The sequence below is a fragment of the Herpailurus yagouaroundi genome, unplaced genomic scaffold (genome assembly GCF_014898765.1).
Source record: "Herpailurus yagouaroundi ecotype Mexico unplaced genomic scaffold, PumYag 215, whole genome shotgun sequence".
In the NCBI taxonomy this organism is placed as follows: Eukaryota; Metazoa; Chordata; class Mammalia; order Carnivora; family Felidae; genus Herpailurus; species Herpailurus yagouaroundi.
The window spans coordinates 10,196,207-10,222,011 of NW_024412446.1; the positions used below are offsets into that span (position 1 = coordinate 10,196,207).

The window sequence follows — 25,805 nt, forward strand, 5'->3', positions numbered from 1 at the left end:
AGGGATAGAGGGCATAGCTGAAGGACGTGTCCTCCTCTGGCCTGCCTTCTAAAGCCTAGCCTCTTCTGACCTTCAAATCTATTTCTCACAAAAATTTGTTGGCTAAGCTGGCTCTCTCTTTGTTAATTTACTCTAAACTGAGCAGTTCGGAAAGTGAAGTCAGGCAGTGCTGATTACCTGGAGAAATCTACCCATAGATCCTTTAGGAGAAAAAGCCCAAGGGCTTCTAGCACTAGAGATATAGAAGGAGAAATGAGAGGGACAGTTTGTACAGCTAAACTCAAGCCTAACCCCTTATGAAAGGTGGATTTCCTGTACAACTGTTCTGACAAGCAGAGGATTAGGCACTTCATACATTTTGCTTTGGTAAGAGACTCAGACAGAAGTGAACTGCCACAGAGGAGCAGACTGCTGTACTCAAGGGCTGTAAGGTGGATGTAGCTGGAAATCAAAGGAACTTTGGTTGTGAAGCAAACTTCTCAACTAGACTCAATCTGCATACACAACAGCAGCCTGAAGGGGTGGGTCTCCACCTCAAGCATCCCAACACCTAGGTTAGCCACTATCGGTCCTAGCTGTGACTCTCCATCCCTTTGGAGACACACATGTGGCACTCCCTCTACCGCCTCCAATTTAGGATTCCTAACAAACCATAAGAGCAAGCATAAATGATAACGCCAGTCCAGCCCTACCTCAATCCCAGCCCCTACATGTTCCCTAAAAGCAGGGAGCACCGACGGCACACACAAGAAGTGTCTCTTGGGTGCCCTCTTGCTGCCACCAGAGCACCATTTCTGCAGGGCTGAAATGGAGGCCTAGTCTACGAACTGGCAGAGGAGGAAAAGGAGGAGGAAAAAGAGGGGGCCAGGGCACAGAAAAGGGAAGTTATTCCAGTGGTGGCCAATGAATAACATCCAATGATTTATAGGAAGTATAATCCAATAATACAGTAAAATAAAACAGTGTGTGCCTGAGATGGTTTTGATTCCAGGAATTATAAAACATATTTTTTTTTTTTTAAAACAGAGAGACCAAGAGGGGGTGAAAAAAAAAAAAAAAAAAGGAAGGGGGGGGAAGGCCAGATTGGACCAAATTGGGCACAGATGGGGGATGCAATGGGTTTCAGTGATGCCCTACCACAAACGTTGCTTCAATTATTCCTCTTCAAGAAACTCCAGTTTATTTCCTTAAATTACAAAATTTTAAAAAAATTAAAATTCTTGGAGTGTTTGTGGTTTAGATCAACAGTTCACCCTCCAGCATCACGTCAGTCAGTCAGATGGCCACTGAAGTGTTAAATGCTGAGGCACGTGGAGAAGCCCCATTTCTCCCTTCAGGCTCAAGAATGCTGTAGAGACATTACCAATTGTGACATCACTCTGGGAACCACCTATCTCACCACCACCCATCACTCGCCAAAGGACAATTTTGGACATGGGCCAAGTAAGGAACACACTGTTCAATGAGAGCTGGCTTGCCCAGAACTATGGCCGCCTTCATCCATGCATTCAACAAAGGCTTAGTGCCTAATAAATAGCAGGCACTTTGCTAAGAGCCCCCAAACATCCTTCAAATTCATCTGTCCCCAATCACTTCTGTGCAGGATTCTAGACTCTATAGTTCCACTGAGGCAGAATTTTTGCAAAGGGTCCATATGAGAGGAGGAGATAAAGGTCTCCCCCCACCAATGGCCCTCAACCCATGCATTTTTTTTTTTTAAGATCTTATTTTTAAGTTATCTCTATACTCAACATGGGACTCGAACTCACAGCCCTGAGATCAAGAGCTGCGTGCTCCACCTACTGAGCCAGCCAGGCATCCCTCAACCCGCGAATTTGAAGATCAATGCTGAGATCGGAAAGTTTAGATGGATTTTAAATGATGTGGCAAAACTCAATTTATTTTCCCCTGTGCAAAGAGGGCAAATCTGACCTTCATCCTCCACCTTCCTGAGCGCCAGGGTAAACTATAACCTAGGAAAAGGGGAAAGATGCCTTTAACTCACCACTTGCTAAGTTTTTCTCCTCCATCTTAACTTGGGAGGCATCCAAAGCTTTTAAACAGTTTTGTGTCTCTCTTGACCACAAGGAAAGCACATTTAAAAAATGATCACACTACAGAGTTAGTAACAGTATCATTTCTATCCCTCAACTATTGGTATTTTGAAAAGAGGAGAGCAATACAAGGGTGGCACTGAACACACATACACAGACACACAAAATGAATTAGAGGCATTAACAAAGAACATACTTTTTAGTAAGGACGTCCCTGTTGCTCTTCAAATCACACTCCTAAGGTACCACATCTACAAGGAAGGCCCAGGCACAGACTGAAAGGATCGCGACTGCCTTGGGGGCCACAGATCACCTCTGCTTCAGGCTGGAATGTTCCTTCTCCACAGAGTCCAGGAACTGACATACGCAAACACCCACCCAGAAGGACATGTCCAAGAAGGAATGGAAAGAAAAATGATGGCCCAGATGTTCTGTAACTTGCAGTGACTGCCAAATCACCAAGACCCCAAGCACCTGGGAGGGCCAAGCAGCATCAGGCCCTTGCTTCCCGGTCTCAGACAGTCAGGGTTCCGTGTCTGGGTGGCGACTCTGACAGCAAGCAGACTGGCCTGGAGAGAAGCCTTTAGAAGGGCACCAGCTGACAGGACTTGCGGGCTGAACACTCAGGGCTGATTTATCACTTCCTTACTCATAAAAATGTGATTCAAACTGCTGCTGATTAGTGAAGGATTTAAATCTTTACCCTGTCCCCAACCCCCTTCCCTCTCCACCCCCGGCACAGATGCTGCTACTCAGCCACAACACCCCCTTCTTGCCACTGTCCGTGCAAGCACAGCACAGGGGCCCAGAGAAGATGACTCATGTGCTGGGAAATGGAAAAGTGCATCTTCCCACCAACCAGCCCCGCTGAGTGCTCTGCTCACCCCTCTCCCAATGGCAGCCCACACAGTGGGGTCTGGACGGCCGCCTCAACTGCACACCGGGTACTTGGCAGCACGTCCGCAGAGCTCTCTGTCCCAGCTGAGTGTTATATCCTGTGGCCCGGGCTGTTTTTCCCTGAAACGCTCTTGGAGCTTCTGACCACCTCAGCTCCTACTCCCCTTGGCCCCAGCTGCCTCATGGAGGTAAGCGTCAGGACGAGGCCAGAAACGAGAAGGGTCTCAAGTCAAGCACAGGCTTTGACATGTCCTTCTTGGCTAGCGGGTCCTCATTATGACTGACCACGGATGGAAGAGTCCTAAAAAAAAGAACCTGGGCCTCAAATGGGAGAACCACCTATTTTCTTCTTTCTCCGTTCTCACCATCTCACCTTCCTTTCACCCATATTTTCTTAACCTTTATGTAATAGCAGCTACAAGAAAAGGACTCACTCGTGGCCTATGAAAAGGCCAAGGCATTCCTTTTCATGGAGCAGAAGCTGCTGACAACAGATGCTTCACAGGCAAGAGTTGCAGGTCCTTTACATTCACACCTCCTGAGACCACAGGTCACCTGAGGCCGGAACCACACCTTGGCAGAGGCTGCAGTTCTGTGACAGGCAACTCCCTGAACTCCGTGTTGCTGCTGGAGGGAAGCAGGAAAATAAACAGGAGGGCATCTCCCGAGTCTGGTGAGCCTCCCACTCGACAGAACCAGCAGAGCAACGGTGAAGGAATCAATCCCCCTCCCCTTTGGACTTCAAGCCTCACGATGACAGCACTTCACAAACTTTATTTCCTCCTTCCTGGAAACTCCCGCTGCCTCCTCAGGAGTGCGTGCTTCCTCAGAGGTGTTCTCAGAAATAACGAGCCAGCCTCAAAAAGGCACCCAAGCCTCTGCATCTCGACTTCTTTTTTTTTTTTTATTTTTTTTTTTCAACGTTTATTTATTTTTGGGACAGAGAGAGACAGAGCATGAACGGGGGAGGGGCAGAGAGAGAGGGAGACACAGAATCAGAAACAGGCTCCAGGCTCTGAGCCATCAGCCCAGAGCCTGACGCGGGGCTCGAACTCACGGACCGCGAGATCGCGACCTGGCTGAAGTCGGACGCTTAACCGACTGCGCCACCCAGGCGCCCCTGCATCTCGACTTCTGCTGGGAATTCTAAATGCTGTAGCAGGCAGCACAAGTTGAGAAAATCCTCTAAGATTCAGATATGACTGAAAACGCAGGCGGAGCAGCAGAGGACCTTGCAGAGTGTCCCAGGAGGAGCCAAGTGTGGAGGGCAAGTGTGGCATACATTCTCATCTGGGGAGAAATCCACCCCCCCCCAAACACCAGCGAGCTGAAGCATAACCCCCAAACACAAATGGGAAGGGAAGTAAATCCACCTCAGAGGGAGAAAGCACTAAGAAGAGATATAACAAGAGAACTGGCAACACTCTGTCCAGAAAGGCCAGGTCTGTTTTACAGCAGAGTCTGCACGGGACAAATCCCACTTCTTGGCATTTCCGATAACAAGCGCTGAGACCAAACCGTCTCTGTCAATGCTCCGAAACGGTTCTTTGGCAGCATGGACCAAATAAACACACAAAACAATGTCACCCTCACGCTGCATAGCTCCGTCAAGTCAAACCACATCATCCTTACCTAAGTGGGGTGGAGGGGAGGGATCCTGGTAACATCCTTCAACCGTGACCTGGTCCTCAGAACATTTAAAACTCCTGCCAATCAGCCCCTCCCTCCCCAGTGTTAAAAACCCCAGTGTTCAGAAAAGCATTTCAGAATGCACACCAGTATGATAGCCAAATTCTGGGCCTGGTGATTTTTGTGCTTCCAGCTTGAGTCACCAAAGCTCATCAATTCACTGTTCGTACTCCCTGGCAGGCTCCCACAAGGGATAGCCCATAGGGAACTAGACTTTTCCATATCGAACAAACAGGGTACATGAGTCCAGAAACAGCTATTCCCAATCCCTGCCAAGCGTATGGTCTCTGCAATGAAACATTTCAGCAATGCCTCTCCCCTGGGAGAGGCTCTGGGTCTGCAGCCTCCAAGAGGCCTTGCTGCTGCCTTCAGCATGGCCAGATGTGCAACAGCATCTCTGGGTTTGCAAATTAAGCTCCATACCCATGATTCCCTCCTTTCATCCCACCCAAGCACTAGAGAGTCATACAGATTTCAGAGAGTAGATTGAAAATCGGAGAGACACTGATAGAGAAGTGTGTGTGTGTGTGTGTGTGTGTGTGTGTGTGTGTGTGTATCAGGTGAATGGAGTGATATGGTACCATAGGAAAGAAGCTAGATTAATCTTTACCTGTGTAGATAAAGAAACGAGACTTTCCTTACCTTTCAACTGAGAGTTGTGCACAGCGAACATGTTGATGGTCATAAGCTGCAGCATGCGGGTACTTCCAATAGGAGAGGGGCTATGCTGCAGCAACACCTGGAACTCCTTGAGGACCTTCTCAGCTACCGCAGGGAATGTCTCCATCCTACAAACACAGCCAGCTCATTCAGGGAGGTATGTGCCCAACAGCAGTTGGCGTGTACGCGCACACACAAAATCGGCCCCCCCCCCGTCCCATCCCACGGTGTCTCTCTGAAAGCAGACAACTAATGCCTAGGACGTTTTCTTTCACAAACCTTCCTGGTATCCTAAGGTGGCGACCACATTTAAGAGAAAGAATTGATCAGGGATGGAAACAACTCAACCTCTGGATAAGTTGCTCTGAGTTATTATGCTCTGGTATGCTATTTCCTAACCCCTGGCAGTAAGTGGATTCAAGCTGAAGTCAAAGTTTCTCTGTGAAACAATCGGTTTTTGTGAACAGTGAACGAATTTTCTTTAAGCTCTAAAACCTACATATTCCCCAAACTCTCTGGTATGAAAACTATTCTATAAAAAGAGGTTCATGAATCTAGCCAGTCCTCACTCGAGGCTTCGCTTCAGGAAACCAGACCGAGCTCTGCTGCTGTGTTTCAGGTGCTATCGCACTAACTGCTCCACCTAAGGATCCCAAACTTCCCCTTGAAGAATCCCTAGCCCAAGGGGCCTAATGATGTGTTTCAGTCTTTCCTGTGTTGCTGTCCTCCTCCCTCTCACAAGCCTCTGCTCATCAGGGTCTGTATGTTTTCAGGCCAGTGGAAATATAATGCCCTGGCCAACTGCCACTCCCAATACAGGAAGAGCCTGTAATGTAGGGAGGTGGAAATCCAGCCAGTGACCTAGGGCTCCTAAAGAGAGGTCATTCAAACCACTGCTTGCCAAATGTGGCCACTGGATCCCAAACAGTGGTGCATGCCTGGAGCTCCTTTGGCAACACGAACAAACCACAGCCCAAGTCCTCAGAAAATAAAAAGCAAATTCAGACTTGGTGCTAGAGAGAGAAACCAGGCACATGGGCCTTAGAGCCATGCCGAACAATTCGTGGTCAGCAAAGTATCTTTTATCCATCCTCAACCCCCACCCCCCCCCCAAACAAACAAACTCCTTGTGGTACACTGGGGTAGGGGGGTGGGGGTGAGGAATAGCTCCAGGCGGGATTAATAAATAGCTTCTGGAAAGCCACAGGGAAGGGAATCCTTCTCAAAAGATACAACAGTTTCAGGTCCTAGAGAAAGGTGCTCCTGGTTTCACCTGAACCTTGGCCCTTTCCCCACTGAATAGTAGCCTCCATGGGTTAGGAAAGAAGCTCCAGAGCTTTCTGGCATTTTAGCAATCTTCATTCCTTGCCCTTGGATGGCAACTCCTATTACTGACCTCCTGGTACCCAGGAGTCATGCCACAGCTATGGGTCAATTACAGTTTATACTTCAGTTCCCTTCTCTGCTGAGCTGTCCTCATTTTCATTGGCACAAAACATGCCATGTATTTGCTTTTTTCCCCAACGTACCATTTCAGTGCCCCTCCTCCCCAAAAAACAAGAGGGGAAAAAAAAGAACCTTGTTTTTCCTTCCAGAAGTTTCAGAACCATTAAAACTCTTGGTAGGTTTGGAATGGCAGAGAGTGATATGTTTGGGGCTGGAATGGATCCATTTTTCCCCATGGGCTATAACAAAGGTTTCATTTTAAATCTTGACACTGTGCAGCACTCTTTCTGGTTGGAGGTGGGGAGGGGGCTAGCACTTCTCATTACGAGAATAGCAGTGTTCACTCTGCTTGAAAAGCAGCCACAATGGGCAAGTTTCAGAGCCATGTGTCTCCGTGTTGAAAAGCAGTAGAGAGCCAGCACGGAATGACATGACAGAAGTGTCACGTGGGACAGTCCTGCTTCGAAGCTGTGTCTGAGGAAGCCTCTTCCCTGGGGTGGAAATTGAAACAGATCCATTAACTCCCTAGGTCAGACTGGAATCTCAAACGAGCACCAGGTCAAATGTCCACATCTTTTTTTTTTTTTTAATTACAATAAACTCCTCCCTTTGCCTTTCAACTAGTTCAACATGATTAAAACAAAAGTAAACATCAAATACATAAGGATATAAATTAGAATACTTCAATTCTGAGCTACGAGAAGGAAGATGAATCCACTCAGACTACATCAGCTCAGGCAGTAACTGAGGGACGCACAGATAAAAGATCTTTCCTCTGGACTCAATCACAGGGTTTCTAGTTCCCAATTTTGTCACTAAATTGCTGATTTTGGCCTCAAACTACCTGTAAGCAGTTTTATGTTTCTCTTTGCTCCACCCATATCACAGAACAAAAATTATATTAAAGTGGAGATAAATACAACATACAATTTATGTTTAAAGTTTTATAAAATTATAAAAGCAGCAGCAACAGTAGCAGCAGAGGAGGAAGACAGAAAGCATAAGATGGTAATTTATAACAGCAAAAAATTGGAAACAGCCTAAAATGCCCAACAATAGCCGATTATTAAGATGGCACATCCATATAACTGAATTCTATTTTTTAAAAGTTGTATTACATTTTTAATCATGTGGGGGTAAGTTCAATATATATTAAATGAAAACAGTTTTAAAGTAGTTTAATATCCCTTGTTAAGCATATTTGTAAAAAAAAAAATAAATGTGGGGGGGATATGTATAGAAAAAAATATAAAAATATATGCCAAGTGTTAAGGATGGAGAGTTATCTCTGGATAGTGAGAATATGGGCAATTTTTTATTTCTTCTCTTGTTGGGCTTTCTTAGTATTTTACACCGAGCACTATAGGCAGTAAATAGATTTTCCCTACAATGAATGTGTCTGGCCTTTGTATATAAAACATTTATAATTTTAAAAATAAATCAAGACATAAACATTGCATTTTTCACAATTCAAAGACCAAAATAAATATATCAGGCTTTGAATTCCAAGAGACCTTGAAGTTGTGCAAACAGCATGACTAGGCAAGTAAGTAAAAGTTAAAGTGGTAACTTTAACCAAGGCAATAATGGGAGGCAAAATCATTCTATTTGTCACAAATCAAAAGTCCACAGGCTGCTGGCTTCCCAACCTCTCTCAGGGGAGTCAAGACGCAGGTCTGATCAGCCTCTCAACAGGAAAGCAAGTGTCTGTGAGGAACCATATGGGATCCCTGACTCAATCCCTCTCCTGCGCCTGAGAGGATTCGGTCCCTATCCTTAAAAACTACAGAAGATACAATAAATTTCAGGATGAGTGTTTACAGACTGCTTTCTGAAATGATCTCTAGAGACACCTTGTCTCATTTGAATGGCCGTTTCAAGAAAGTTGTCTTGCAGACAACACTGGGACCTAAATCGGGAGTGACTCAGACAGTGACTAACTGGGCAGGACCCAACCTCTCCAATGCTGAGGAACACAGAGGGGCTAGATGACACTCTCTGCAGAAAAGAATCAAGCTCCTTAACTTTTCTCAACTTCTTAATTTTTAAAAACTAAACAAGATAAGGAGCAATCCAGTAGCAAAACAAAAACAAACAAAACTAAGCCATGTGACAGGGTAAAAACGAGAGGAAAAAAATTTTCATAGTGCTGTAGAACATAAGGACTGGAGTGGACCTTGGACATCATCTATTTGAACTACTGATAAGGAAACTGAAGTCCAAGGAGGCTTTGACTTGTTCCCTCTCGAGGTCTTGTATTTAGTCAGTGGTAAAAAAAAAAACAAACAAAAACAAAACAAAACAAAACAAAACAAAACAAAACTCTTGTTGGCACCTGAGGCCATCTAATGCTCTTTTCCCCTGCACACTGAGGAAGGAGGGCCATGATGCACACAGTAGGCACTCAAGCAGATATGGATGCCATTTGGGACACCTGGCACAGAGAAGACACAGGCCCGGAGAGCAACGTAACCCGGGGCTTTTCTCAAAGGGCAGGCGGGACAGTGGATGTGTCTTCAGCTGCTCCCCATTACAATCTCCTCACTCTTAATTCGTTTTCAACGCCTCCCACATTTCACATCTTCTTGGTAATTAGGCACCAGTCCATGTTGTTGTGTGTGGTTTGGGCTCTCTGCTTTTCTAGTCTTACAGACTACTATACTTCTTTTTTCCCCCAATAGAAGTTACTTCTGTCTCTGCCTTCCAGAATAAATATGGGGCTCAATTCTTTTACCTCTAGGTCTGCACAAGAAGAATACTCATCAAGGGGGCTGGACTGCCTGTAATTTACATATATTTTCCTTATGCGAACACGACTGTAACTCATTTTTTATGAAGGTGAAACTAGACTGGACTTATCTTTTTGCCAACAGAATGTGTTACATGCAAAAATGGAAGAGGTCCTGAAAAATAATCTGGACCACAACAAACCACCTCTGACAAATGAGATAATCTATTCTTTTTCAAAGGCTTCCCGAGAAGAAAATTCCCAAACATCTTCTCTCTGTGAAATTGTCTTACACCTAAACCAAGTCTCTTCAGCTGTAACATAAGCCTATTTTCTCTTGCTGTCATCCCACAGGAATCAAAACTATCTGGTTATGACTCTTTTATATTTAAATACAGTTAGGGTACCCCACAGCTGTCTCTAGACCTTTTTTTTTACCTTAATTTTTTTAAGATTTTATTTTTAAGCAATCTCTCCTCCTACTATGGGGCTCGAACCCACAACCCTGAGATCAAGAGTCACATGCTCCACTGACTGAGCCAGCCAGGCACCCCTTACCTTAATTTTCTTAAGATTAATTTCTCCTCTCAGAAATTATTTTCTAGCTTTTAAATCATTATTGTGGTTCTTTCCCTGACATCCTCCAAAATATCTATGAGAATTTTTAAAGACAACAAAAGTAAAGTTCTACCTAATACTTAAACCTGACAAAAATATATCCTAAATATTTCTACGTTCTGGACCAAGATTTATAACTTCTTTAGCCAAAATCTCTAACAGAACAGTGGTTCCCAACCAGGAGCAATTTTTTTTCCCCGGAGGGAACATGTGGCACTGTCTGGCGACATTTATAAGTATCATGACTGGTGAGAAGAGGAAGGGACACTATTGGCATGGAGCGGGTAGAAGTCTGGGATGCTGTTAAACAAGATGTGCATCGTAACGATGCACAGGACAGCCTCCAACAACAGAGAATTCTAAGGCTCAAAATATCAACGGTATGAAGGTTGAAAAATACTGACTTGGAACAACACGGTACATGAACATTTAAAGAAAAAACACAGGAAAATGAGAGAAGGAGAGAAATATGGAGTGGGAAGGTAGTAAGGGAATGAAAGATTTTTAAAATGATAACTAAAAAAGATAACAAAGAGATAAGGAACCATAGTTCCGATTTTAGGTGCAGCATAACAGTATTTCCTGCTATGATGGGTTAATTTTATGAAACGATATTGGTATCATCTTGCCTACCTTGTAACTGTAGCTTTACATGACTCACTGGTGATTGGACTGGGTCTACTATTACCTCCTAGAACACTAGGAACCTTCTCTCTAGTCTTTCACAACCTATCCATTTCTTGTAAAGATTTACTCATTCATTCAGTAAATATGTGCTGTAGGTACCGTATGCCAGGCACTAGGGATACAACAGAGTTGAGTAAAAACTGCCAGAGTAGAGCTTACAAGGTGGGGGGGAGGGGGGGGTGGGGAGGAGCTACTGACACACCTGATTTCCTTTTCACGAGTGAATTACTTCACACTTAGTTCTCCTACTAGAGATGCATCTATTAGCACTGCTCTAGGTTTCCCAAGTGATTTCAAAATCAAGAGTACCCCCTGTGCTGGCCATCACTGTCACTCTTGCCCAGGTTGATGACAAATGAGTATGTAATAAGCACACTTTCTAGTTCACCATCCATGGAATAGTGTTTCTTAAAACGGGACAAAGCCTTTCAGCTTCTCCCACTAGGAAAATGTTCTAGAGCATCATAGATAGAAGGTTATGGCAGAAAGTGAGAGGGAAATACTAACAACAACCTGGGGGATCTATAATCCAAAAGATATCACCTCAAAGGTAGCTCCTAATAAAACCTCCAATTCAGAAAATACTAAAACGCAGTAGAAGACTGGTCAGAGAGCACTGCCACTTATTCCTCTCCTCGACTATAAGGGCCCTCAGCACACCTCAATTCTGGTATGCAGGCATACATCAGACTTTAGGATCCCTAGTTTTATACAGCAAGGAAAAACTCTGATCCACCAAAGGAATACTCAAAACCTAATCTCTTTCCAGGGACTTAATGCGTGAAGTAACAGGGGTTTTGCACACACCACTTTCCCTGAGATTTATATGTAAAACCATGGCGGATGGGGAAACCATAGAAAAATCTCGGCATTTACAGGGATCAGCAATATGGGGCAGGAGCCTGAGCAGACAAGAAAGGGGTATGGTTCAGAAGGAAGAGAAAATGTTAGAGGAAAGCAAATGTTACCCTCCTCTTTAAGGGAAAATTAATGGACACTAGTCTCCCTAAGGAGGACCCCTGGGATTGAGTATGACTTCCTTAAGGAGATCACTAGGGGCTGGGCTGAAAGGCAAAGGAAAGAGAAACCAGAGGGACTAGCAGTGGGGGATGGGTGTTTAAAGGGGGCTTTAGTAAAGGTAGAGAAAGAAGAGACAGACGGATGCAGAATAATATTTCCCAAACTTCATGAGCAGAGTGAGTGAAGGGAAGAGAAGGTGGAGCCCTCTAAGAATTCACACCCTGTGCCCTCAGTTACAAACACAGTCTAGTTGCTAACAATATTAAATTCCAAAATGACTTGTAATGTAGGAAAATAAAATAAACATCCTGCACACTTACCCAATCCGGGTAAACAGCTTCCCATGGGCATGGAGAAAACTGAGGATGAACCTTTTGTTCAGCTGCATGGGAAAAAGAGAGAGGAGAAAACAATTAAACTTTCCCCAGTTTCCTGTTACTGAACAGAGTCCCTAGTGACACAATAACCTGGCCAGGGTCTAAGGGGTGGGCACTAGGGATGGGAACCAAATGAACATGCCCAATGTCTCAAACAGACCCAGGGCACATGCCCAACAGCTGCTGATCAGCTGAGCCAACATGACAGCAGGCTCGGTGAGCCGACAGCACCCTCTGCTGGCAGTGGTGCCTCTGTGCAGGGAATGAAGTGATGACTGCAGCTCTCTGAGATCTAGGAGCCAATCTGGCCCCACAATGATGGAAATGAAACAGTGAAAAGGCAGGGGAAATACTCTGATTTTGGTAAGGCCCTAATCTTATTTGTAAGCTATTTTTCTACCTACCCAAGAAAGCAGGATTCTTTTGTAACCAAGGATAAGGTAACTAACTAACTCATTTAAAAGCCCAGCTTTCAAAACAAAAATTCAAGTTCTAGGTCTGGAACTGAAAATTCAAGTTGTCTACAGGGGCCAGGTACAAAACAGGCTGGTGGGGACAGTAGTGCTCTATGGCTGTTCCAGTCCAGGTCTGCTCTTTGTAGGCCCAGTTTTATAATTTCTTCCCCCCCTCCCCCCCTGCCCCCTTTTAAGGAAAAGTTAAAAGCTGGTTTTTATATGAAACCTTCTGGCTTTTAAATGTTGGCTACTAATGAAAAAAATTTACACGTTAGGCAAGTCAAAACATACATTTGCCGGTCCCATCTGGCTCAGGAGCTACCAAATTTATAGTCTTCAGTTCAAGGTTCCAGAAAATCTACTTCTATCAAAACTGAGGAGAAAGATTCCTCTGATCAAACGAAGGAGGTGAGGGAGAGGAACTCAAAGAAAGTGGAGATAATCTGAAAACCAAACCTTGTTGTCACTTTTCCTGGTCTTACAGAACCAAAATGCTTAGGGCCCTGTAGCCAGACAGAAAGAAGGGTCAAGAATCTGATGTCGGGGCGCCTGGGTGGCGCAGTCGGTTAAGCGTCCGACTTCAGCCAGGTCACGATCTCGCGGTCCGGGAGTTCGAGCCCCGCGTCGGGCTCTGGGCTGATGGCTCAGAGCCTGGAGCCTGTTTCGGATTCTGTGTCTCCCTCTCTCTCTGCCCCTCCCCCATTCATGCTCTGTCTCTCTCTGTCCCAAAAATAAATAAACGTTGAAAAAAAAAATTAAAAAAAAAAAAAAAAAAAAAGAATCTGATGTCAAGGGGGTGCTCAGGACAAGGAATAATAGTCCAGCACCCCTGGATACTTCGCCTAACAGGAAAAACTCTTCTGGTTTATCCTCAAATCATGGCAGTTCCATCTACCTCATATGGAAGCTAGATGTGGGAAAAGGAGGATACTCATACGTCACCAATGACTTCAACACCAAACTCTGCATACAAGGTTTTGTCTTTACAAATATCATATGATTTCACTCATATGTGAAATTTAAGAAACAAAATAGACGAACATAGGGGAAGGGAAGCAAAAATAAGATGAAAACCAAGAGGGAGGCAAACCATAAGAGAATCTTTTTTTAAAAAAAAACAAAAAAACGCTTATTCATTATTGAGAGAGAGAGAGCATGAGCAGGGGAGGGGCAGAGAGAGGGGGAGACACAGAATCTGAAGCAGGCTCCAGGCTCCTAGCTGTCAGCACAGAGCCCGACGTGGGGCTAGAACCCACGAACCATGAGATCATGACCTCAGCCGAAGTTGGACGCCCAACCGACTGAGCCACCCAGGCACCCCCATAAGAGACTCCTAAATACAGAGAACTAACTGAGGGTTGCTGGAAGGGAGATAAGTGGGGGGATGGGCTGAATGGGTAATGGGCACTAAGAGGGGCACTTGTTGGGATGAGCACTGGATGTTATATGTAAGTGATGAATCACTAAATTCTATTCCTGAAAATAAAATAAAATAAAATAAAATAAAATAAAATAAAATAAAATAAAATAAAAAATAATAAAATAAAAAATAATAAAATAAAATACTGTTAAAAAAACAAGGCCTTGTCTTTATTTTTGCTTAAACAAAGTATATTTAATCAGCAATACTAGATCAAACACTGATTAATATAGCTAAAAAGCTCAAGATACTTCATAAATAGTAACCTATCTCTATAGTGAGGTGAGTCAGGGCCAGGGACACTGGGTACCATGAAATGAAGGGAAACTGCTAGAAAACAAAGGAAGTGCTATAAAATAAACTGCCAGTGGTTATACCACTGCTAGTGGCAAAACCTGGGCTAGAATGCAAATCTCTAGATCTACAACAAACCTCTGCCATTTACCTGCTGTGGAATCCCAGGCAACTGATCTAACCTCTCTGAGTTTTTCTTTCTACACAATGTAGGTAACAGTACCCATATGTTAACAGAATGGCACATGAGATAAGGCAAGTAAAAGCATGCTCGACATGTTGTAAACTCAGCTTTTAGCTGAACATTCTCTCCCAATGAATGATAAAGCAAGTGGTAAAATGTGAACAACTGAAGAATCTGGGCGACGGATATACAGAGTTCTTTGGATTATTCTTACAACTTTTCTACAGATATAAAATTATTTCAAAATAAAAAGGCAAAATATGTAAATTCTCTCTATATATTCGAATTTTAATTCAATTATCCCTTTTCCCACAGCTATCAATCATAATCTAGTTAACTCACCCATAACCAGGAAGAATCCTTTATAACTGGTTATATTTATACATACAGCATACTTTGGTAGGCACAGAATGAGATTAATTCCTCTCACTCAAGCCAATTACCATCCCCAAAGCCCCAAGGCAGCTCAGAAATTTAACCAACTTAAGCCAGCAAATGGCAGAATTAGAACTTGAACTCAGGTCTTCTGATTCCAAAAAAAAAGAGGGCGGGTGGTGCCTGGGTGGCTCAGTCGGTTAAGCAGCCGACTTCAGCTCAGGTCATGATCTCGCAGTCTGTGAGTTCGAGCCCCACGTCAGGCTCTGTGCTAACAGCTCGGAGCCTGGCGCCTGCTTCGGATTCTGTCTCTCCCTCTCTCTCTAGCCCTTCCCCATTTGTACTCTGTCTTTCTCGGTCTTTCAAAAATGAATAAATGTAAAAAAAAAAAAAAAATTTTTTTTTTTTTTTTAAAGTTCTCCTTCCCTTATAATGCAAGTAGCTCAGGAAAAGAATGGATGAGCTTATTCATAAAGGAAGGGATGATAAGGGAGTAAGAGTAACTAAAAGCACTTCAGTTTTACTTTTAAGATTTCCGATTAGGTAGAAAACTCATGCTGTATGGCCCATAACACCTCCTAGATTAAAATGAGAGCACCAAGAGGCTTTGTTAATATTGTGGTTCTATGTAATACTTCCCAAAGACCCTTCACTTAGGATAGTAGATGAAGCCCACTTAAGACCACAATTCATGCTTGCCATTATCATATTTCAACTGTACCTAGTAAAAAGTAGATCTCAACACATTGTGCTTCAAGTGAGAGTGAAGCGAATCTTAGGGAACTTTTTCAAACTGCACACACATTCTCCCTGAGCTTGGTTAATGAGAACCACTGCTTTATTTTTAGTCTAGAAGTATCTGTCACCCTAAACACAGTTTCTCTCTATAGTCACCAACAATACTTCAAGTCATAAAAAAGCTAAAAAAGCAGATGTGTTCTAGAGAGAGGTAAGGCATGTTATATTGAGGAAATAGATTTGTTACATGTTGATCAACTGGGCCTAAGCAACACTGCATGTAACAATATGAAGTCAGCTAGTACTCCTGCAAAATTTTTGGGAAACTTAACTGATACTAAGTCCATAGTAGGTAGGAAAGTCTTAGTCTGAACTTCCTCCTTCTCCAAACAGCACCCTGTACTGGTTTCCATTTTGGCAACTTTGTGATTCTGAATACACTCAGGTCTCACTCAGGTACAGAAAGAAATGTTACTCTTTGAACAGTGAGTGTATCTGCTTCCAGGTCTTCCTCACATATTTACATACTGTTCATCAAAAACTAAAAATGCTTCTTGGGTATAGCTCTAAGAGGACGTTAGAATTATTAAAGGGCTCTTTGCTCTTCAGTTCAAGTTCAAAACCAATTCACTATGGACTCCTGATAAACCATCCTGATAAACCATCGAAAAGCAATGACCAAAGAGGCATTAATGGCGGCAGCCATTAATGGGTAGGTTCCTGGACCCTCACAATGAAGTCTGTCCTGCCATTAACTATGGAATTGTGAGTAAAATAGTTTGGGTTGTTCCTCAACTATAAAATGGAATTTCCACCACTGACACCACCTAACTCAGAGCTGAAAGGATAAAATGAAATAATACAAATTAAAGCATCCTGAGGTGTAAATGTTTGATACAAGCCCTGGCAACTGTCACTCAGAACTGCCTAAGTGCTCTGTGAACTATGGAGCAAGGAAGGAGAAAGGTGCTCAGAAGCAGCAATACAACACAAGAGAGAAGTCTGAAATCTGCCCAATTTCAATTCCTAAATAGTTGCTCCTTCTTCTGAACAGCTGTGTGGAAAACTGAATTTCTGAAAAGTGAATTATTTTAAGAACAGTAAGAGTACTCAGTATTAAAAGAAATTCCAATGTGCATTTTTATAGGGTTGTGGGGAGCATAAATTATCATTCTCTTAAACATCTGGAGCACCTCTATAGATATGCCAAGTATTAACAACAACTTTATTAGGTTTTAAAAAGCGGGGGGCTCTGTCCTCTTAAATAGGAGCCAACATGGGTGGAAATCCAAATTTCAATATTACCTGTCAGTAAATGTCCAGGACTTTCAGAGCATGCAACCAAAGCCCATTTACCGCCTCCCTAAAGCACCAAGATCACAGGGTGCTGGAAAATGTGAGCGCCGAAGTGATGCTGTCCACTTTCATCCCTGTGCTCCTCCTATGCCAGGCACAATCAGGCAGAAACCAACAAGACAGGGTCCCCACTGCCAAGGAACTTGCAGTCCAAGAGCAAAAGATAAACAAATAGCATACCAACTTGCCAATTCCCCATTTATGCTCCAAATTCTAAGACCAGGCCTACCGGCTATGAAGGTGTCTGGAAGCACTCTATTTCCCTCCTTGTTACTGTACCTCAGCCAGGAAAGTCTTTGGAGGAAGTGAGATCTAGGGAGATGATACAGAAAGTGAGGAAGGGGGGCCTGGAACACAAGTGTGGAAACCTATCAGTAAGTCAGTAATGCAGTAATCATTTAATAAAGGTAAAAATTATTCATTTAGGACTTTCAGTATTTCTCCTTCCAGGATACATATAAAGAAAGAAGTACAGGCAAGCCAAGTAACATGACTCAAATGCCTCATAGGAAGACAGAGCAAATCAAAATCATGCTCCCATTTCTTACTTGGACCAAAGAGCCACACCAGGGCTGAGGCACAGCAGGGACAGTGATTACTCCTCACCTTTAGTTTCTCCACTCCTGAACCGTTCTGGGCAAAATGACAGCTCAATTAGCTCTAATTAAGCACAAGTTCCATGTAGAGATGTCCTACTTAGACAGCTGGATCTGAGCCATGTGAATTCAAGTGTGAAACGTGCCTCTTAAAACCACCTCTTCCAAGAAATGCACCCCTTGAAACAACGGCTCTCATCCTCACACTGCAGCTTAGTGCCGCCTCAACACGGTCTTACATTAAAGCAATTTACTTGCTATTACTTCATTATCTCTCCTGAAAGCCAGCAGACCGGAGGGAAATTAGGCTAAATGTCAAATCAGGAGTCAGCTCCAGAAAACCCAGCCAACAAACAGAGGGACAGCAGAACTTAGAGTCCCCGCTCGGCTCTCAGGAGGGAGAGTGGCACTAGGCATAAGAAGAAGGAACCCCGCTCTTCCTCGTCGATGAGATGGCGGAGCGGTTTGGTGGCAGTGGCCTCGTGGCAGACGCAGATGCAGACATGCAGCCCTTTGTGAAGACCCTGACGGGCAAGACCACCACCCGTGAGGTCGAGCCCAGTGACACCACTGAGAATGTCAGAGCCAAAATCCAAAACAAAAGAGGGCATCTCGCGTGACCAACAGCATCTTACTTTTGTGGGCAAACAGCCGGACGATGGCTGCACTCTCTCAGGTTACAATATCCAGAAAGAGTCGAGCCTGCACTTGGTGCTTTGTCTGCGAGGTGGCATCTCCGAGCCTTCCCTCACCAGCTGGCCCAGAAACACAACTGCAACAAGACAATCTGCCGCGAGAGTTAGGCTCACCTGCACCCCTGCGCTGTCACTGCTGCAAGATGTGCGGCCACACCAACAACCTGAGCTCCAAGAAGGTCAAGTGAAGCCCCTCCACTGGCTCTTCCTTTGTCCCCAGGGAGGCCTCCTGCCTGAGCCCCAAAGCCCTGGGACTGTAATAAAGTTTCCCTTTCATGGAAAAAAAAAGGGGGGGGGGGAGAAGGAACCCTGAGTTTGTGACTATTCTACATTTACTGCTCGTTTGTTTATTGGGGAAAGAGATGAGTACAGAATGATATGAACAGAGACCACTAATCTTAGAATTAAAGACCTGGGTTCAAACTCTGGTTGTGCCATTTATTTGCTATATAACTGCTGAGTAGTCAGATCAACTTTCTAAGGCTGTTTCTTCAACTATAAAATGAGAAGGCTGAGTGAGATCAGTGATGGTAATTCTACAACCCTGAGTGTGTGTGCATCACAAGAAAAGCTTTTGTTAAAAAACAGATTCCCCAGTCCTACAGAATCAGAATCCTCAGGGAGGGGAGAAGGTCACTGCGAATCAGCATTTTTAAAAGGTCTCCACGTAATTCTGAAAGGCAGCCAGACTTACGAACCACTGGGCTAGATCAGGGGTCAGCAAACTACAGCCCGAAGGTCAACAGATAGAATGCCACCTGTTTCTATGTGGACCATGAGCTAAGAATGTTTTTTATACTGTTTTCATGGTTGAACAAAATTCAAAAGAATATTTCATGACACACGAAAATTATATGAAATTTAAATTTCAGCATCCACAAATAAAGTTCTATTGAAATACAGCCACACTCATTTGTTTATATCTTGTCTGTGGTTACCCCCCTACAAAGGACAAGGTGAATAGCTTCGGCAGAGAGTGTATGGCCCCAAGACCTATAGTATTTATCATCTGGCCCTTTACAGAAAAAAAGTTTGCTGATCCCTGGGCTAGATCTAGAACACTGCGGTCTCAAAAGTTTTTCTGCCTGCACAACACTTGAGAGCTACCACACACATCTACTGGAAACAGTAACGTTTCTCATGGGCTGAGAGGTGAAGAAGGGTAGTGAGGAGGAGTGTGGTTTAAGAGAATCTCCACCTCCCAGGATACTCTGATACCTACTTACCTCCTACCACCTCAGGGGAACCACCAACCTACAGTGTTCCTGCCAATTCTAAAAGCCCACAAATGTATGATTCTAACTAAATCTAACCTCTCTTAATTTTGAGTAAGCACCATCCCATTTGATGACAGGACCCCCCCAAAACAAACAAACAAACAAACAAACAAACAAACAAACAAACCACCAAATGCCCAAAGACTTCTGTTCTCAAAACTTTTGAACTCAAATGCCCCAAAGGCTTCAAAGAAATATAAATGGGGCCCTCCATGTTTTCACCTTCAATGCCACTATGGGGCTAAGTGACCAAGTGGAAACAGAACACCCCCAAAGCCAATCAAGTTTTTCTTAGGCCAGAGGGCCCTTGGACACTTCCCAAAACATCCGTAATCGAGGGAAAGTGCCAGATTAAGGTTTATGAATCCATGTGTTGTGGTCTGACGATCTGTAACAACCAGCTCAAAAGTGCCACCAGCTTGACATCCCAAGGTATACAGAGAGAGAAAGTTCAGCCAAAGGGCAGCACTGTTGCTCTGACTGGACTACTTTCTGAATGACTCTTCTTTCTGACTCATCTCTCTCAGCGCCTGGGAACTCTCATGCCCATCCACCCAAAAAGTAGGTGAGCTGGGACACCTTGTGTCTGCACTGCGTAAAGTAAGAGAGAAGAGGAAACGGCTGAATCTCCCACTCAGTGATCAGGTGGGCAACGAGAAAAACCGTTCACTAAAGGCAGATACGCAAGCTCAAACCCATCTTAGAAATTCATAGGCCAACAGAGTGTGAGAGTGGTAAGGTCATCTATTCATTCGACAAAAACTTACTTGCCACCTTCTGTGAACATGACACTGCCCAAACTACGAACAAAGGCAGGCATGATCCCTGCTCTGCCCAAACTATGAACAAAGGCAGGGATGATCCCTGCTCTGTGGGTGACACAATTATAAAGTACCATGATTAGGGATGTACAGGATGCTCTGTACCTCCACAGCAGGAGCATTAGAGACCTCAGAGGAAGAGATCCTTGAGTTGAAACCTGATGGCTGAGTAAACAGTTTTGGAGCAGGTAGGGTATCTGGTCTATGTGACATAAGCAAATGGAACAGCATGTATGCTGGTCCCAAGAGTGGTATGTGGTAGAGTGGCATGGCCAGGTGGGTGATTTTGCAAGAATGAGGCTGGAGATACAAGCTGAGCCAAACTGCACAAGTTGTACTCCTTATTAAACAGCCTGATCTTAATCAAGCTACTGAAAAGTGTTGAGCAGGGAAGCGACATGAACAAACCTCCATTTTTGAAAAGACATTCTGGCTACGGTTTAGAAATTTTAGTTTTCTAAGGGGTAACTGGCCAGGATCAAATGTGCGGAGGCCAGGAGACCCCTTAAGAAGCTGCTGCAATCACTCCTCAATGGTAAGGGAGATGGAAAAGAAAGGGAAGGTAAAGGAAGTAGTCATTCCACGCTCATCGACAATCATGATCCCATCCCTAAGTCCCAGGGGTTCTAGTTCTAAAGAACTCAATCTATAGAGACCAGCAGTGGCCCAGAACCAAGCATGAGTCTTTAGAAAAAGTCCCAAACTAAATGAAACACTGATTTCACTTTTAGAGATAATTTGGATATTTTTATTTCCCTTCAATATTTTTAAATGGCCTAGCATGGTATTTGGTACCTTATTACATATTCAGTAAGTGGTTGCTGAAAGAAGAACATATAAAACACAGAGATTTAATAGTGATTAAATAGGTTATCCAGGTACTACATATAAAAAACTCTCAAGAAAAACAGTGCAGTACTAATATTAATGCTGTAGGGAAATAACATGTTCATCACTATTTATGAGAATTTAAATCTATTTCTTTTTGGAGGGTAATATGACAAAACCCAAACAAAAGTAGTCAAAGAAAATCAGAGTTCTATCAGCAATTAAGGAATATGATCCTGAGTAACAGCAGTTCCATCTGCTACATTCCAGCCCAAGAGACGGGACAAAAAGAGACCACAGTTAACATCAGAATAAAAGCCAAAGTTCAGGGCACCCAGCTGGCTCAGTTGGTGGAGCACATGACTCTTGATTTCAGGGTTGTAAGTTCAAGTCCCACATTTGGTCGGTGTAGAGATTACTTAAAAATAAAATCCTGGGGCACTTGGGTGGCTCAGTCAGTTAAGCACCCAAGCCTTGGTTTTGACTCATGATCTCATGGTTCGTGAGTTCGAGCCCTGCATCGGGCTCTGTGCTGACCTGTGTGCAGCACAGAGTGCAGTGCAGAGCCTGCTTGGGATTCTCTCTCTCTCCCCCTCTCTCTGCCCCTCCCCTGCTTGCTCCCCCCCTCAAAATAAATAAACTTAAAAGAATTTTTTTAATAAAAATAAAAAATAAAATCTGAACACACAAAAAAAGCCATAGTCCTTACAGTCTCCTATAAAAGGCCTATATAATACTCACTCTCCACTCCTGTTGCCTCCTATCCCTTGAATGTGCCAAGCACGCTTCCAGTTGTGTCCCTAGTCCAAGGGTTCCTAAACTTTATAGCATAATGGAATGGTGTGCAAATCTTTTAAAAATACAGATGCCTGGCCTCCATCCCCAGACACTGATTTAATTCCCACAGTGACACCTTGGGGTGTGACCTGAGCATTGGGATTTTTAAAAACTCCCCAGGCGATTATACTGTGCAGTAAAGTTTGAGCAGCACTGCTCAAGCTTATCCTGTTTTTATAGTACTTATCACCAATTTACACACACACACACACACACACATACACACACACACACACACACACACACACACCATGACAGTGAGGAGGATTCTGTGTACTTGGTTCACAACAGTGGGCTTAAAAAAGGTAATCAATAAAAATACTTGGTGAATAAATAGCCTGTCTAGTCTGGCCTTTGGCTGTTCCTCCCGCCTCTACCCTTGCTAATACGGCCTACCTTTCAGCAACAAAGAATTATTCGTGGTGCCCAAAACTCACCATGTTCCTTCTGTCTACCCCAATCTCTATCTAAACCCTTCTCATGTACTTTCTATATCTAGTACAGTCCTACTTTTCCTTGCTCTGCCTGTCCTCTACCTCCAGGCTGAACCTTACACCTTATCCTGCAGCCTCAGAGAGTATTTCATTCGCCACAGTACATCTTTCATACATCCGTGTCTGTCTTTAGACCAGCTCTGTCCATAGAACTTCCTGTCCAGGATGACAGATATGTTCCTTATCTTCACAGACCAATACAGCGGCCACTAGCCACATATGGGTAATAAGTATCTGAAAGGTGGCTAGAGTGACTAAGAAACTAAAATTTTAACTGTGTTTCACTTTAATTAATCTAAATAGCCAGTATGGCTACTACCATACTATCAGCACAGCTCTAGACCATGGCATCCTTTAGTTCATGATTCACTTCTATAATCCAGGACACAGAAATTATCAATAGTGATGGACAGGTAAATAGATGGATGGACGTGAGAGAGTTGGTTCTAAAGATCATAACACTCATACTTTTACAATTTCTGGCTTGTCATGTAATAGGAGCAAAAGACATACGTTGAAGCATAAATAAGGCTCAGCCAATGAGAACAAAGAATTGAAAGAACCTATCCAGTATTCTACCCAGCTTATAACCCACACGATGGGGGGCAAGGGTGGGGTGGGGGGAGTGTGGCCTAACACCTAATTGGACTGTACCTTTCAGAAGCTCAGGGACAGTCCCCAACTGAGGACAGGTTGAATTTACACTCTGTGCTTTAGGAGTTAAAAGTATCCCAAGCTACTCAAACACAATTTAGACAGTAAGAACTCAAGTTTTCTAACTGAACAAAACAAGTGTGACACACCCAAGCACCTTAACAATAATAATCCAAACTTCTACAACACCTTCTATACGTATGGCACTATTCTAAGCACCTTGTCTATTAATGTATTTAACCTTACAACAATCCTGTGAGTTTAGTAATACTATAAATTCTATATTACGGATGAGAAAATAGAGCACAGAGAGGTTACGTGACTTGCCCAAGGTTAACCCAGGCAGTCTGACTCCAGACTCTGAGCTCTTCCATCTTTCGCCTTTAAAACAGGCAACCTTTTTTCTGTCTTTTACGTTTTCTTATTTTCAGGGAGAGCATGAGTGGGGAAGGGGCAGAGAGAGAGAGGGAGACAGAGAGAATCGCAAGCAGGCTCCACACTGTCCGCGTGGAGCCTGATGCAGGGCTCAAACCCATGAACAGTGAGATCATGACCAGAGCCGAAGTCGGACGCCTGACCAACCATCTGAGCCACCCAGGCGCCTCAAAGAAAGCAACCTTTTGGGCAGAAACAAGACAGACACCAAGGATGTTTACAAAGGCCAAAAGCTAAAGCAACCCCAAGCAAAAACCCACCAATGGTTCCAGCTATCACTCACTGAGACCACTAGTTCAAAGTCTTACAGATTAAGGGAAATAGATACTTCCAGTCCAGATCCTATCCTGCAAGTCAGTGGAAGCCCTTAACAAATGCACCCCAGGATAACGCTGGCCAAAGAGAGAAAAGAGAAAAGTAGGTAAGAGCTTGCTTTCCATAACAGTAAAACAGCAGTAATAAAACTAGTAAAACAAAAACCCTAACATTTTCTCTAGACAGATCCACAATCTGCCTGGCTAATAGAGAAATAGTTCTTCAAGAGTCAGAGAACATACGTACATTCACACACCATCATCAAGGGACGGTGCATAATCCAGAAAAAATATCTGAAAACATACTCTCCTGCCCACCCACCTACCACAATACAGGAAAACCCCCGAATCTCTCAGGAAAGGGAGGAGCACGAACTAATCTAAGAACCCAAAGGAGAACAAAGCTTCAGTTTAAGAAAGATGTGGTCACAAAGAAGGTTTCACAAACCACTCTGCTGTGGGTACCAAAAAGCAAATAATCAGCACACAGGGAGCTCTGGCAACCTCATGCAAGCTTCAGATTTAAGCAGGGCACCAAATAAGGGAAGGATTCTGGTGCGTCAACTCGTAGGAAAAGTGTTTCAAGTTAAAAATGGTTATTCAGGTTTGGATGCAAACTTCTGTATCTGTTCTTTATCAACAGAGGCACCTCTACCTCACTGTCAGCTAGCAGCAAAAAGAGAAGAAAACTGGGTTTGTCTAGCTAGCAAAAAGAGAATAAAAATGGGTTACACTCAGACAACGTGAACTGGTACAGCCTGGCACTTACCTGGATGCCAAAGACAAGGCTATGAACATGGCAGCACGGGACTTCTGGGGCACCACATCCCAGCTGGATCCAAGCGTCTCCAGAAGCAGGCAGGCCATGATGTCACTCCGCGCCCCCCCCCCCCCCCCCCAACAGCCAGATAGTTCAACATTAAGGCCAAACCACAGCACTTTTGGTGAGAGACTCAGTTTCACTGTGACTGGAGGCAAGGCCTGCTTCCATCTGGTTTTTTGTCAGTCATGTCTCTTTTGGACTTGTTCCCAAGACCCAAAATATCTAGTTCAAATGATAGGGCAAACACCTTCAAAATCTCTGATCTTTACTCCAATTCTCCTTTCCTCTCAAAAACAAAACAAAACAAAACAAAAAAACATTCTTATGCATACCAGAAAGCATTAGCAAGGGAAAACATAAGCATTAACTTCTTCCTCACTTATTTACAATGCTCTATCCCTGTCACTATTCCTGCTAAATGTATGGGGAAAATCTGAGTTTAGAGTTAAAAAGGAAGAAAAGAACAAAAGTGACATGAGTCAAAAAGCAATTACTCTGCTGGTTACAAAAGTATATGCTTAGTTTGTGACAATTTATAAAACTGTATGGCTTCTTTTTTTTTTTTTTAATGTTTATTTATTTTTGAGGGAGAGAGAGCACAAGTGGGAGAGGGGCAGAGAAAGAAGGAGACACAGAATCTGAAGCAGGCTCCAGCACCAAGCCCGATGTGGGGCTCAAACTCACAAACTGTGAGATCGTGACCTGAGCTGAAGTTGACACTTGACCGACTAAACCACCTAGGTGCCCCAAATGTATGGCTTTGATATGTACACTTTTCTGTATGTATATTATAATGAGATTTTTTAAAAATCACCGCAACTTTTTCTGCTGTTCCACAAAAAGCCTTTATTCCATAGCCAATACCCTTTGCCCCAAAAGTCCTAACCCCCACACCAAGATTCTAACTCTGAGGTGGCAGAAATGAAGGTGACTGTGCTAAAAGTTTGGGGCTCCATCTAAGTGCAGAAAGCTACACTGGTGTTAAAGACCAGATCAGCTGATGGCGTAGATATATTTGTTTTACAGATGTAGA

General features: G+C 43.7%; 1 protein-coding gene and 1 pseudogene across 5 annotated transcripts in view; one reads left to right on the plus strand and one right to left on the minus strand.

Moving 5' to 3' along the window:
• The window catches only part of SMG6 (SMG6 nonsense mediated mRNA decay factor), a 227,631-nt gene that overhangs the window by 165,769 nt on the left and 36,057 nt on the right, over positions 1 to 25,805 (minus strand). For 4 of the 5 annotated variants that reach the window (XM_040455512.1, XM_040455513.1, XM_040455514.1 and 1 more), the window contains exons 9-10: positions 12,120 to 12,181; positions 5,283 to 5,428 (exon numbers count right to left, since the gene is read on the minus strand). In XM_040455512.1, the coding sequence (XP_040311446.1) occupies positions 5,283 to 5,428; positions 12,120 to 12,181 (208 nt within the window). Of the gene's footprint in view, positions 1 to 2,250; positions 2,471 to 5,282; positions 5,429 to 12,119; positions 12,182 to 25,805 lie in introns of those variants that run through there. The other variant, XM_040455516.1, reaches the window with a different exon arrangement.
• On the plus strand, positions 17,745 to 18,877 carry LOC121017334 (ubiquitin-like; annotated as a pseudogene).